Genomic DNA, 15698 nt, shown 5'->3' with positions numbered 1-15698 from the left:
CCGGTCAGGCTGACTTTTGTGTTTGAAATCTGAGAAGTTTGTGTTTGTCTTTTACAGTTTTTAGGTAGTCGAGGTGGTTGAGTCATCGTCCAAAGAACTGTCAAAGATTATTGTAGGCGGTGGGTCTTGAAAAACTTAATTTATACAGTACAACCCGCCCACTTGCATCCTCAGCGGATGTTCTCTTTGCCTTACTTTCTATCTTACTGTCTCCTCTGTCCCAAGTTTTTTTCTAGTCCTCTGATATCCCAGGGTGCCCCAGTGGTGCAGGACGATCCATGACCTTTGAACTTGTTCCAGGTGCCCCAAGCACTGTCACAATGCATAAAAGGGAGATGGAAGCTGTCATCAAGACTGTCCTTCACTTCTGTTGGCTCTGAGGTGAAGGAAAGGAAAACGAATCATCAATAACTGTAAACATTTTCTCCACTTATTTTGTTCCACAATGACGATGAAAATACAGGAGCAAAATGGAAATGAGATGTTGGAACCGAAAAGTCAAAAGAGAGACAAAGTAGACAGAGCTAGAAGACAGAAATAACAGACTAACACACAAGGGACAAAATGTAAAGAAGCTTGAAAGGTAGAAAGTGGAACTGAGGGAGATGAGTTGAAAAACAGGACAGAAAACATAGTGAAGCAACAGTAAGAGAGTTGGAGTGGAGATGATCTCCATGAAACTGCTGAGGAAGAGGAATTCAGTCTGAGGAAGAGGAAAGGGGGGAGATGCAGGAAAGTAAACGTCCAAGATAAGGAGAAGTTAAATATGTAAAATACTATGGGAAGAAAGGAACAGGATGAAATTTAGTGAAGACTTACTCCGAGTCAGGGGAGACTTCAGATATGCTGTGGGAGGTGGCAGACTGGGATGGGGAGGGTGAAGGTCCCTGGGCGGAGCCATTAGGACCAGGGTTAGAGGCAGCGGGGGGAGGAGTGAGGACAGTGGAACTGAAGGATGCCAGGATGGAGGACAGAATATCCAGGTGTTCACAGGACGGTTGTCGACCCAGAGGGTTTGGATTTGAACCTACAACCTGGGGGACAGTCTGACCGGGGTACCTACATGGGGGTGCGGAGTCCAGCCGTCCTCTAACTTGAGCCGAAGGAGGGAGCTGCTCTTGCTGGGGCTCCTCGGAGATCGGCGGAGGAGGGGAGGAGGAGGGAGGCTGCTCGGGGTGTGAGGGCTGGCGGGGAGGCAGAGTGCGTAGCCACTCCCGACACGGCTGGGCCTGGGCTCCGACTCCGTTGGTCTCCAGCTGTTCTCGCGATCTACTGCTCATCAGCGCCCCTCCTAAGTGCTCCCGGGACGAGGCCTGCCGTCGAGTTAGCGTGTTCAGCTGCGACCTGGATCCGCTGAGGTATCCATCCATTCCTGCTCCGACAGCTCCCCCGTTTCCGCTCAAGTCCTCCCTCGAGGCGTGGACGCTGCCTGTGTGGTGGTTGTCCAGTCTGTCCCTGGATCCTGCCAAGTTCTCCCTGGATGATGAGGCTCGCTGGTGATCCAGCCCTAGACCCCCAAGCCCTGTTCCCTGTCCCAGTCCCAGCTCTCTCCTCCTGGGTAAGAGATCCAGGTTGTCCCTGGAACCCCGGGAGTCTAGCCGGTCCCTCGACCCCCCAACTGTTTGCCTCCCTAGAGGATCCCGGGACAGCTGCCTTCGGGCCAGCGAGTCCAGGTGTTCCCTGGAGGAGTAGCGGGAACCTGGCTGGGAGAGAGAGCCCGTACCTCCACCTGCGCCAGCCGTGGCAGAGTACATGCGACCATAAGAGGCCGCAGGAACTCCTCGGTGACCCAGAGTAGAGGTGCGGTACCAGTTGAGCTCACTAGGGTTCCGGCCCGCAGTGGAAAGACCCTGGAGCGCTGGGGGACAGCCAAGTCGATTCTTCAGGATACCTGGGAGGAGAGAATAAGAAATGTCAGAAGGAGAGGAGAAACTTATAGAAGGGATGAAATTCCATTAACAGGACAGGAGTACAAAAGTGCAGAGGGATACAGGGGTTGAAGGTGAGGACGGAAAAGCAGGAGGTAGAAGTAGAGTGATGATGAAAGAAGGGAATGATGAGAAAATAAAGAAGAAGGATGTCAAGAAAAGCGTAAGAGCAGGAGAAAGACATGTTTTGGAATTATTAATGACATTTCTGGGCCATTCTACATGTGCTGTTAACATTTTATGAATCAAAATACCATCTTGGGTCTGAGTAATCTGGATGTCCTGAGGGAGACTTAAAAATAAATCATGCAACTCAAATACATACTGTATGCTGCTGAAGGGTGGCCTCTTGCTTTTGTGCCCTAAAATGTCACTCATGCTTTCAGGCAACATGAGTGATGTTAAACTTTGCCTGCTTTTCTTAGTCACTCAGAGCGTCTTCGTATGTGTGTCGCACCCCAGCACACGCCAATTTTGTATGTATGTATTCTGAGTAGACATATGGTGTCACCAATGCTTTTAGTGCCATATTTAGACCTTGACGGAAGCGCCACGCTGTGTTTCAGTTATTTTTATGTACGGGGCCACTCCAACTCTGCTCTGCCTGCACTGCTGACTCCAGCTGATCCTAGCCCTGGAGTGCTGTGTGGAGGTAAACAATCATAACTTCAAAAAAACAAAAAGGATCTGGATAAATTCAATGGGAGAGGGCACCGCTAGGTCATATCAAGGGTGTATTGAAATAATTAAAATGTTGAACAGATAATCTGTGCATACTGCAGATAAGTCTCAGTTATTACTGAGTTTTGAATGATGCTTGGCTCAATCAGCCCACACAGCTGACATCTCCTCCATCTTCCTGCTGGCAAAATGCCCCATTTTAATCCTGATGAGCGAGGCTGCATCAGTCATCAGCATATCCGCAGATTATTTTTGTTCGACAATAAAAAAGATTTGTATATGCCAGAAGCTGAGTTCCAGAGTATCATGATCAAAAACTGAACCCTCAAAGACACAAATGTAACAATCATATTATACGTATTATGAGTAGATATTTATAGCAACCAGAAAGAAGAAAGAAATACTGTAGGTACCCATCTGTTGATCATTGTTTTAACTGGAATGATTCAGAATTTGTAGACATCATTTTGTACGTTTGTCATCGTATCTTTTAAAGGTAAGTTTCATATTGTCTTAACTAAAATGTAATTTATAAGCAATGGGCAAGTTTAAAAAAAAATAAATCTTTGACCTGATGCCTCGTTATACTGACAGGAAGGAGGAACCAAAGATTAGAAAAATATCAAAAGCAAATCCAAAATGTCAGTTTGTCCTTTGTGTTTATTTATATGTGTGTATTTTTGCGTCTTCTCACCCTTGCGGTGCCTGTGCGGCTGGGTGAGGCCGCTCTCATCCCCACTAGTCAGCGCTGCATCAGGCTGGTTGTTGTTGGCAGCATCTTTGCTGTAATCTGCCCCCAGGGGGCGCTCTGAGCCCCACTTTTGAAGGGTGTGTGTCTCACACTCCTCCAATGCTGGCCAGTAAGACAGAAGGTCATTTCCATCTAGATCTGTCACACACAGAGAGAACAAACATGTCCGGGTTGTGAAGTGAAATCTGTTGTTACAAAATCTGAGAACTTTCTCAACATTACTCTAGATGTTTTCATGTCAAGTAACCCATGACATACGTTCTATAAAGCTAAAAGAAAAAGCTCCTTAAACTGGTGATAAAGATATGGAAAAGTAGACATGTGATGGGAAGTGGACAAAATCACTATTATTACTGCCAGGACTAACTGAAAATAATTGATCATGAAGCCAGTAAATAGCAGTTATGAAAAGGAGCCAACATGTTTTATGCCTCATATTCATCTTTTTAAATTGACATCAAGCATTGTGTTCTGAATAGATTTTGTAGCCGCATGTGCATCGTGACACACAAAACAGATGTCTGTACCAGATAGCAGGTGTTAGGAGACTATTACCATATGTTCATTACGATATGTCATCATGGGCAAATTAAAAATGTCATAGGTGAAGAGAACTAATGCAAAGCCTGTGAACAGGCAAAAATCATTGTTTACAAAGTGATTCATGAATGAAATTTCACAGATGAACATATGATGGTGGAGCATGTTTGTTTGCTCTCATATGTGACATCCTCAACACTTTGGGCGTAATTTGGAAAATCCCATTATGAAGTGGCAAGATCCATCATTCAACCACATTTTTATCAAAACATGATCATTACTGTCTTAGATTTGTTAATTGAGGCGTTTAATAATTTGTCACGTAAAACAGGGCGCCATTTACAAAAAGATGTGACTTTTCATTAAAAAGCCCACATCTCTCAGCACTGCTCGTCAAAGACATGTACTGTATGATACGGTTAACATTCCTGTCAGTACTCCTGGCAAAAGAACCAAAGATGATCATGCGCTACACTGCGGCTGCCCACTGCTCTTGGTGTGTGCATATAGGATGGGTCAAATGCAGAGGATTTCCCTGCAGGGATCAATAAAGTACTTCTTCTACTTCCTCTCCGGCCCTTCAGTTTGACTGCATTGATGAATTGATTGGACTGTACCGGCCATCTGGATCCTGTCCACCTCCATTAAACTGACAGCTCTGGTCCATGTTTCACTCAGAATAGAGTTCATGTGATCCAGATGGCTTATTATGCTAGGAATTAATTACTTATATGGATTTATAGATTTGCGCAGGCCTTTTCTCACATTGAAATGTTCCACAGAACACTGTATATGCATGACATTTATATCACATACTTTCAAGTGCGTAAATATAATGCATGCATTGAATGTGCAACAGAAAAAAAAGAAGTTATTGATTAATCTGTCTGGCACTGACATTCCCTCTTGCTGTGTGTGTCTTTTGTGTCTGAGATAAAAGAGTGCACTTTTCTACTAATTGTTTGACTCTACTGGTCAACTGTGACCTTTCTGTGTAAAGTCTGTAGGTTCTCCTAGTGCTTGTGTGGGTTTCCTCGCCTGGTTCAAAGGCATGCAGGCTAGATTGGCAGGCAACTCTCTATTACCCAGAGGTGTCCAGGTATACCATATATGATTGTGAATGATTGATTGTTTAAATATGTTAGCTCTGTGATAGCCTAGAGACCTAGACAGGTGCACCCTGCCTCTCACCCAACACTTAATCACTACTGGCTTTCAACTTTAAGAAGAAATGCCTCGAAAAGCAAAAAGGGGGAAATGTTAGGTTAGTATTTTGATAACTGCTAAAGTGGTCACCTACCTTTGGTACCATTGTGGGTCGGCTCAGTGAGCAGGCGCTCGCTGTGATTGGAGCGTTTGAAGCGCCTCTGGATGCGTCCACGGAGGCGGACATTGTCCTCACTCTCAGAGGAAGGAATGGAGAGACTACGCTCCTCCTCCATGGAGAGGTCTGAGTCTGAGTCTGAGTCCTCACCTGGAAGGAGAGAGGCAAAGAAAGTGGGAGAGAGAGAGCGAAAACAAGTGAGAGAAAGAATAAAAATAATGAAGAGGGAAATTATAATTCTCAATGGGTTGTTGTAGGCATGTGCTTGACCTTTGGTTAAATTCAAACGGACAAAGAGTAATAAGGACCTAATACAGCTACTTAGGTGTGTGTTTGTGTGTGTGTCTGCTTATTCTGGTTTCAGTGTGCATTCTTACCTCCGTCTCTGTGAAACATGGCTACATCCAGGTCTGTCGCCCCAGTGTGAACGATGTTTTGTTCCAGAGTCTGTCGAGCCAAAAGGTTTTCTCTAACAGGGAGAGAGGAGAGGAGTGAATACACACACACACATATAAAGACATACAATCACTGAGCCATAAAGACACAAATAGCCACTCTCAAAGTACATTAGTGTTGCTCTACATACAGTACAGTACATTGTTATATCCAATCTTCTTCATCTTTACCCCACTGACCCACAAAATGCATGACAGTAAAGGGATTTCCTGCCTGAGGCAACTTTATCCCAAATCCAACTACTGAATTAATGAAACCTGACATGTTCCTATCTGAATGATGATCTATCATTTGTATATTGCTGGTATTCACCTGTTTTCTCTTTAACTTAATATCTAGTCTCATTTTAATTAGTATTATCATACTTCCTGTGTTATTCATTCAAGCTAATTTCTAGCAGAGCCCTGAATTCCTTCAGTGGAAGATATGTGGACGACACATAGGTCAAAATTAAAACCCAGGAAGTGAACGCCTTCACAGGACAGATTAACTCAGTGGACAGTAACATCAATTTTACACAAGGAGGTTTCATGAAAAACAGCTTGACCTTTTGGGACTGTGCCTTATAAACTGAAGAGGACAGGAGCGTCCACATTGGAGTATACAGGAAACCCCGATGCAGACACCAATAGCTACTCTTTGGCTCTCACCGCACACTGGAGCATAAGCTAGGAGTTATTAGAACACTGTACCACTGAGCTCATAATGTATCAACAAGTGCCCATGCCAAAAAGAAGAAGCACCAACAACTGAAGTCTGCACTTGAAGCCTGTGTATACCCCAACTTGACCTTTGTGAAAAAAGCTACAAGATCAAAGAAGAAAACTAAAACTACAGGTGGGGAAGAAAAGAAGAATAAACACAACAACATTGTTATTCCTTATGTGACTGGAGTATCTGAGAAACTCAGGACAACCTCGCTGCATCCCTGCAACACACTAAGACAGAAAAGACTGCACACCAAAACACAAGAGAATCTTGTGTATGCAGTCCAGTGCAGTGAGGAATGCACAGGCTTGTATATTGGGAGAAATGTTTTGGCCTCAGGTGACTGCAACGACTGTGGTTACAACAGCTAAGACAACCAAGTTCAGTGGCCCTCGAATCTACCCTCCTTAGATAACCATGACCTGGATGACTGAGAATCTTCACTGGTAAAAGTTGTGATGTGTCCGTGTGAGCATTTGTGTGTTTACATACCTTGCGGAGCTGACAGAGGAGATGGTAGAGGTTCCCAGGGTGATGCGGTGCAGCCCACTCTGCTCCAACAGAGATGCGTTGTGATAGGGGTTCTGCGCCTGAACACACACACATGCAGGGGTTAGAAGAGTGAGGTTAAATTCAGAGAGATCAGGGAGAGTTACATTTTTCAAATAATGTTAAATTACCCTGAGAGCAGGCAATTTTTTCCATTCCTCTACTTTTTTTAGTAAAAGGCCAATGTTAGTTTGTTCTATGATGCATTTTTGCAAATAAAGATTCTTTCTGATACAGTCAGTGATTTTTCATCCATATCCTAATAACAATTACGTACTATGATTGCTGCTTAAAATTTAAGAACCCTGTCACAACAAGGACAAACCCACTTTTTTTGTTATTCAAAAATCTTACACCTGCTTTCCCTGAGACCCATGGAGCCATTATGGTTTCTGAATTCGGACCGCAAAAAAATAAAAAATAATCAGAAGGAAAGTAAGTGGAGCAGAAGTTATCCTGGAATTAGGGCAGGACTTCAGCTTTCTTTACTGTATTAGACATAAATAATATATCATATAATATGAGTCAGAGAACTAAAGGATGCTCATAAATGATCACTTATATACATACAGTACAGTACATCAGAGGTTAACGTATTAAATTCCCCAAGGACGCCAGTTTCCTCGGCCGACATAATTGTCTTTCAGAGGCTGTAGCAGGCTCAGTCTTAAAGCTACAGTGACGATCCAGTTTTATATAGTATCAATGTATAAATGTATTATTTTCCTATTCTAAAAATGATGTATTTGAATATTTCTGCATACAGGGTCATTAAACCGTCTTGGAACTGCATACATTGATGTGACTGGAAAGCAGAGACTCTTGTTGATTCAATGAGCCCAGTTGTATTCATGTGTTATGGCGTAAGTCCCCATAGTAGCCATTTCATTGTAGAGAGAGCATTTTTAAAAACTTGACCTCACTGTATAAAATGACCTATTGTGACTTATTGTTTTATGGTGCTTTTAGCAATTATTGAGTGGTGAATAACCTTCATATACTTAGGGGTCTAAACAAAACACAATGTTTATTACAAATTCGACTAGAAAAACGTATATGTATTTATATATATAAAATTAAACTTCAGGTTCCCAACTTTCAGATGATGTAAACCACCTCTATGTGGTATATACTGTTGACCTGCTATTACCCCCTAAAAAAGACAAATATGGGTTTGTGGTGGAAGAGGTTAAACAGTATCATGCTTGTGTGTCTAATAATAGGATTTGGAAGGTAAAGTAATTTCGTCCCAAATGACTTAGTGATGGATAGGAAGAGCTTCGGAGAAAATGGGGGTTAAAAGGGTGGAATGAACTAACACATTCACACACATACATGCACATAAACACAAAAGTCTCAAGCACACACACACCAAACTACATATGAACTTAACTAGACAGAAGAGGAGATTAAAAACACACACACACACACACACACACACACACACACACACACACACACACACACACACACACACACACAAACACACACACACACACACACACACACACACACACACACACACACACACACACACACACACACACACACTCTAGACAGGCAATGCACAGTGCTTTTGTAAAAGTGGGCTAAAGAGCAGGCAGGGCTGCACTGGTCGGTATATTGTTTTATCTGGGTCAGCCACAAACCCTGAAGGCAGAGAGAGACGAGGAGAGAGGACAGGAAAGATGGATGGATAGAAGGAAGGAGGTATGGAGTCAGGAGGGCTTTGTGCTGTCTAGTAATGGACACAGTGAGTTTGTGCATCTTGAAAACAATACTGCAGAACAGAACAGTGAAACAGCAAGCGGATTTATAGCTTCACCTAAGGATGTATCATGCAAGTAGAAATTTGCAATAATGACTGATGTGACTTTGGCTGATGTGAAAGCCGTCAGACAGGCAGACTCTGTTTGTGGTGTAAAATCAAAACGGACTGTTGGATTTTATGGTAGTAGATATATTGCAGGTGTGAAAGTGCCCTCACATAACTGTAGAGTTGAACTGCAGCAGCATAAATACCCAACTGTGTGTGTGTGTGTGTGTGTGTGTGTGTGTGTAACTCACAGTGTTCTGTGGTGGTCTTGGTGGGTCTTCTCCAGGGCTCTTCTTACCCAAACAGGCCACTCTCCAGGCCTCCTGAACCTCTGAGTTGAATACAGTGAAGACCAGCATCACTGACAGACCCTGGGAGAGAGAGAGAGAGGGTGGTAGAAAGAAATAAGAAAGACAGAAAGAGAAGATGAAGTTAGCTGCACTGGCATACGAGCAATGAGTTTGAAGGTTTTAAAGTGTCGAATAACATATGATATACAGCACGTTAAAAATGGGAAAGCATTGGTTTATTGAACGTCGATTGAATCAGAACAAGAGTAAACCAACATTATTTATATGACAGAAAAATGAAAGGATTAGTACTAAGCAAAAAAGCACTTGACCAGTACCTGAACTAAGCAGAGAGCATTGAATATGTAATAGAAAGCCAGGATGCTGTTGTTCACAGCCATCAAACCACACAGCCAGGTGGAGGTGGCCACTAGCAACAGCAGGAAGGCATTGCGAATTGTTGCACTGGAGAGAGAGAGAGACAGACAGAGATAAAATAAGATAATCCTTTATTAATCTCACAGCGGGGAAATTTGCAGTGTTACAGAGCAGAGAAACACAGAGGGCAGTAGGGGATAAAAAGGTTAGATTTGGGTTCAACAGGATGAATCTCTAATGTAACACACACTCTGGTGACTCTGCAGCTCTTTGGAAACAGACAATGTCATCATGATGCATCTCTAACACTGTGTCTACATACAGTAGTCGTCCGTCGTATCATGCGTGTCTAACACAGCAGATATGCTTCTTGTCTCTCATCACACAAATCACTTACATGTAACACTATTAAAATGTGGCCCATTATAACTTAACACATTACGGACACAAAGGCCAGTTCTTCATTGATTCTCATGACGGGAGCGAAACAGTAAATACAAGATTCAAGAGTGACAGGAAGTGAGATCCAGCAGGAAAAATAAACTGGTTAAACCCTCCAATTAAAGCTGAGACTGAAGCGAGGCAGAGTGACACACACACACACACACACACACAATACTACTTAAGTGATATACATAAGGTAATTTAAGCAGAAATTATTTGATCAATAACAAAGCCTGACATGATTATTGTTACCAAATCAAAATTGACAGAATGAGACAGACAGCAATACAGACATATTGACCTCTGTTCAATGTTTGCTCACCAGTCACTAACCATTCATCAAGACTACACTCCCCATGGTTTTGGGATGTCATATGACAGCTAGATTATCACTATGATCTCCTAGAATAACTGCATTTAAGCACAGATTTATAGTTTTTAAAACTTAAAACGTTAACATCATTAGTAGCTACTATTTAGCCTGAAAGAGCAAAGCTTGATTTTTCCTAATAACATAAAGAGTGCAGTAATTAAAGACTTTATTGGCTATTTTTCATATGTAACCCTAAAGTCCCTTTTAGACAGTAATTCAACTGTTGTACTCACATGACGGGAAGCTTCTTAGTCTCCTTCTGGGACGGATTGCAGGACATTTTGGCTACAATCATGAAAATCCCTCCATTCATCTGGACAGAAGGAGATCAATACAGACTGTAAGGCAACATTTTTATTGCATTTCAACTAATCCAATACCGCCGTTAGCAACATCAGGGATGAGGATGAGAAGGTGACGCAAAGTCAATGTGGATGAAATAATCATCTTCTCGAGAAAAAAAAGGTAGATTTATTAAAAGGTTAAGCCATCTATGTCTATTGCAGGAAACTATGAATTGCTCATTAATTCTGCTTTGGTTCTCCTGTTCAAACACTGTATGAAAATAGACAAATCTGTGAGTGTAAGAAATTGAATTGCTGAATAAATGAACAAGTAATAACTTATAAAACCTGGCACAGTATTGCAAGATGTTGCAGTGTAGTTGGTGTCAGCTTGATGTGTGCAGCAATTAAAATTATGGTGCAACAGAGTTCAAGTGTGGTAATCTTTTGGAGTGTGGAGTCTTCTAATTTTGGGAGTGTGCCAAGCCAGAGATTTACAGCCAGGAAAGATGAGGCTGATGTTAAGCCTGCAGAGTAGAGGCAAACTGATATATTTGTTTACATAAACATTTTTTTCTTAGTGAGAGTTACATTAGGAGATCTATACTATTCTCATATCTGTTTGTATCATATGAAGCTGGAGGTAAACTTAGCGTAGCATGAAGACTGGAAACGGGGCTAACAGCTAACCTAGATACGTCCAAAGATATATTTTTTAATCTGCCTAACCAATACCCCTATAGCTCATTAATTAATGCATTATAATAAACTGAATGAAAACTGAGGTGTAAACAATATTTGTTTAGTCTATCAAAGACAGTTACCAGTATGACGATGGCAATTGGTCCAGCAAAGCTCCAGATGAGTTTGTCATAGATGGATATCCAGCAGAAATCTGGGTTCCCATAACCCTCTGGGTCCAAGCCCACCGCCAGGCCTGCAGCAAAGAGACAAACAGTCAGATCAGACGGAAATATCAACTCTAAGATCTCCTCTTCTGTCAATCACAGAGAGCCCAAGGTCAGAAAAGGGAGATGTGGGGCAGTATTTGACAGCGTGTGATTATCTGAATGACAGGGCCAGTTAATAATTAATCAGTGGTTTTAGTAATTACTCTTTAAAGTATACATATATTTGATCAACATTTGTTTTATTGATCACAACACAACAATTTTTTTATCAGTTTTATCATGGCAGGTTGTTTTTTTATATCCATCCATAATTTATGCACAGCCAGTTCACCAGTGAATCTCCACAATGGTGCCAGTCGTGGTTGCTACTAGTGATGTTTGACATGTCCTGTGAAGTCCTTGTGTGTCCTTGTTTGAACAACACTGTCAAGGTTTTGACAGTTGCAGATATATAAAGAATTTTAAAATTCAATTGGAAAGGTAAGAGAGACGAGAAAAGCCTAAATAAAGACAGGCAGGAAGATAAACAAACCCCTGGGCTGGAGGACAACCACATGTTGGGGGTGGAGGGAGAGGAGAGGAGACGCAGCGTTCAGTCACAGACAGTGACAGAAACACTAATAGATAGAGGAGAGTTGATTGACAGCATGTATGTATGAAGACTTCAAATGTGTATGTGTGTGTGTGTGTGTGTGTGTGTGTGTGTGTGTATGTGTGTGCATAGGGACCAGTAATTCCTCATATTGTGGGGACTCGCCTCTGTTATGGGGCCAAAAAGTCTGTGTGTGTGTGTGTGTGTGTGTGTAAAATGGTAAATGCTAAATGGACTGCATTTGTAAAGCGCCTTTCTAGTTTTCCAACCACTCAAAATGCTTTTACCCTACAAGCCACATTCACCCATTCACACACCGATGATGCAAGTTGACTGCTCATCAGGAGGATCTAATCATTCACACACACACACACACACACACACACACACACACACACACACACACACACACACACACACACACACACACACACACACACACACACACACACACACACACACGCACACACACACACACACACATGCACACGCACACGCACACACACATACAAAAGTAAAATCAGTATGGAGAGAGTGAGCGAATATTTCAACAATGTTTTCTAAACTCTTCAAAGGGGGTATATTTCCCTCTGATTTCACACACACACACACACACACACACACACACACACACACACACACACACACACACACACACACACACACACACACACACACACACACACACACTGATGGCATAGTCTTCGGAGCAATTTGGGGTCAAGTATCTTGCCCAAGGACACTTTGACATGCAAACTGGAGGAGCCAGGAATCAAAACACCAGTTTTCTGAATGGTGGACAACCAGCTGTGTATGCATGTATGTCTGTGCTTGACTATCTCCATATTAAAATGTCACTGAAACCTGTTTAATCGAAGTGTCAGTAGCACACCTTATCTACTCAGCCAGACTCACAGTGTGTGTGTGTGTGTGTGTGTGTGTGTGTGTGTGTGTGTGTGTGTGTGTGTGTGTGTGTGTCTGTGTGTGTGTGTGTGTGTACGTGTGTGGGAGAGATTTGTGTGTGGGCAAAAATGTTTAAATGTGTCATGTTTTCCATCTCTGTACATGGATGCAAAGACACATTTCCAACATAAATCACAGAAATCGTATGTGTAGGTGTTTGAACTGTGCGTGTTAGTGTGTGTGTGTGTGTGCGTGTTAGTTACCAGTAATAATAGCAGGCACGCCCCAGCCGATGGCATAATAGAATCTCATGGCTCCATAGTTGATGTTGCGTTGCTCTGTCTGCATGCGGTAGATATGAAGGCCCTCCACGAACATCCAGGCAAATGTGGACATGAAGAAGTAATGCAGCAGGATGGCAACGACTGTACACAGGAACTGGAGGGTGAGTAAGAGAAAGGGACAGTGATTAAGAGAAGGAAGGAGGAAAATAAAGAAAAAATAGGGAAGAAGAGTAGGGATGAAAAATTAGAAGGGATGGAGGAAGACAGAAAAAGTGTGAGACAGATGGAGAAATGGAGGGAGTGTGAGAAAAAGGTGAGATATAAAAAACATTATCCTTTGTATTGATTTTGTGACAGTGGCAGAGCAAATCTTTATTACAGCACAGCAGGTGTCAGCAATGAAGTGACAAGCGTGCATGATTTAATTGGCAATGCAACTAATGAGCAGAGTTTATGGCAGCGTGTTAGAGTGTAACTCTAGGAAATGCATGAAATAACGGATATGAATGTAAATGATATTGTTAATGTGCTGAATTACAGTAATAACACCCAAGATGGCACTCTTAACTGTGATTAGTTGTACAACATTAAGCACCACTGGTGGAAGAAATACACAGACTGAAGAATGCCCTTAAAAGCCTTTATTCGGCATACTGTATTTTATTTGTAAATAGTGAAAAAATAAGTGAGGCTTTTGGACCATACCATACATTTAAAGAGGTACTTATGAAACATCTAGCTTAATTCATAGTTGATTTATTTATTTTAATCTTTTGAAATAGAATATAAACACACACTATTTATGCATATAGCAAACTTTGTCTTTATTGTCATAGATGTGATGCTGCATTGACGCAGAAAAGATATCAATCAGCGCCTACAGAAGGTGCAATCTGCTATAACAATAAAATCTGAGTTCAGTCCAATATCATATATCATTAGGAATTAATTCCAATAATTTTTCTCACAGTATTAGATATATTTCCCTGTGCCTTTTGTAAGTTAAGTGATGCTGTTTGGTTTGGCAGTTGCCCAATGAATAATCCAGAGTATTAGCAATTAAGCTTTCTGAAGAATCACCCTCAGGCTGTATTCAAGCACGTCTGGATGGGTTGATTTGAACTCTGCAGCCTTCAGTCTGTTTCGCTTATTTGGCTAGAATAGAAAGGCGCCTTTCAAATTCAAGTGGCGCACAACTATACAAACATCTACAAGAGCTGTCACCGTCCTCCAATATAACCGTGCTGCTGTTTGTCAGAAGTACAAACAAAATCTAAACTAACCACAGGAGATTTTAAACTTTAAAACACATGGGTATGAAAGTTAAAAAAGTTGGCAACTGACAGCCAGTATTCAAAGTCATCAAGTGTAAGAGAATGAAGCGAAAGCCAACAGGTGTCTGGACTGATGTTCATTTGTAGTTATATATTCTTATCAACTGTAGACACTAGGCAAGGTATATTAAAGCTTAAAATGCTCAAGCAGTCCTATTTTGTCTAACGTTACATTTACTGAAATAAGATTTGCTTTGACTTTCTTGTTGCCGCAATCTTTAAGGATTATTGACTAAATAATGAGCGAGCTTCTTCTGAGTCCACGTGAGTTTTTATAAGCTCTGGCTCCCTGAGAAATCTCACTGCACCCTGCAGACATGACAGAAGGTCTAAAAAGCTTCACGTTGGCATTGCATCTCAGGTTCAATTGTTTGCATGACTGCAAAAACGCATAAAATTTCTCTCTTCAGTTTGGCTCAGGGAAAACCAATCATCAACATGATTGCACCATTGCTCTGCAGTTATTCTAGAAAGCAGCTATAGCACCTAAAATGAAAACGTAAATATGCCTCTCTTTCAGCTTTTGTGACCTCTTACGGAAAAAGGAAAAGTACTTCGATGCAATACTACATCTGAGTGCACAACATCTTTACGTCAAGGAAAGCAGACTTGTAAGTCACAGTCTTTAAGATTAAAGAATATGGAGCCTGAGACAAAACAAAAATAGCAGCAGCCTTGGCAGGAATACAGCCAGACGATTAATTTCACACTCCTACCTCCCACATATACACATACAGCGAATACTAACACTACACAAAATATGCATAAGCATGTAAAAACTAGCGCGCACACAAACGCACATAAGCGCTAAGAGCACTAACACGCTCTTCCAAGCATGATGTACATGATTTAGAGAGCATATTGTTCAGCTACAAGTAACCACTCACACTGTAGGAGCCATACAGTTGACTGTGTGGGGGACACAGCTTAATTAATTGGATTTCATGCTGAGTGAGCTCATATTTTCAGTACCCTCCTAACAATACTCGATACTCTTTACACACACTTATATAACAAAGCAGAAAAAGAGTGGTCAGGAGAGAGGAATGAAACGTGTGATATGAAACGAAGGAACATTGATTTAAACAAACAGCAAAAACATGTGATGAAGAGAGGCACAAAGTAGGAGAACCAGACTATTCGAGAACATAC

At 41.8% G+C, this 15698-nt stretch overlaps 1 protein-coding gene across 1 annotated transcript in view; it reads right to left on the bottom strand.

Annotated features, from left to right (window-relative positions):
- Positions 1 to 348: 348 nt before the first annotated feature.
- Positions 349 to 15698, bottom strand: part of celsr3 (cadherin, EGF LAG seven-pass G-type receptor 3) — a 104524-nt gene continuing 89174 nt past the window's right edge. The window contains exons 27-37 of the mRNA XM_062427388.1: positions 13192 to 13366; positions 11347 to 11459; positions 10472 to 10551; positions 9382 to 9508; positions 9005 to 9124; positions 6881 to 6978; positions 5602 to 5693; positions 5201 to 5374; positions 3304 to 3498; positions 820 to 1891; positions 349 to 376 (exon numbers count right to left, since the gene is read on the bottom strand). Of these exons, the coding sequence (XP_062283372.1) occupies positions 349 to 376; positions 820 to 1891; positions 3304 to 3498; positions 5201 to 5374; positions 5602 to 5693; positions 6881 to 6978; positions 9005 to 9124; positions 9382 to 9508; positions 10472 to 10551; positions 11347 to 11459; positions 13192 to 13366 (2274 nt within the window). The remainder of the gene's footprint in view (positions 377 to 819; positions 1892 to 3303; positions 3499 to 5200; positions 5375 to 5601; positions 5694 to 6880; positions 6979 to 9004; positions 9125 to 9381; positions 9509 to 10471; positions 10552 to 11346; positions 11460 to 13191; positions 13367 to 15698) is intronic.

This window comes from Scomber scombrus, chromosome 10 (genome assembly GCF_963691925.1).
Source record: "Scomber scombrus chromosome 10, fScoSco1.1, whole genome shotgun sequence".
NCBI lineage: Eukaryota > Metazoa > Chordata > Actinopteri > Scombriformes > Scombridae > Scomber > Scomber scombrus.
This window is presented reverse-complemented; position numbering and strand designations above follow the sequence as displayed.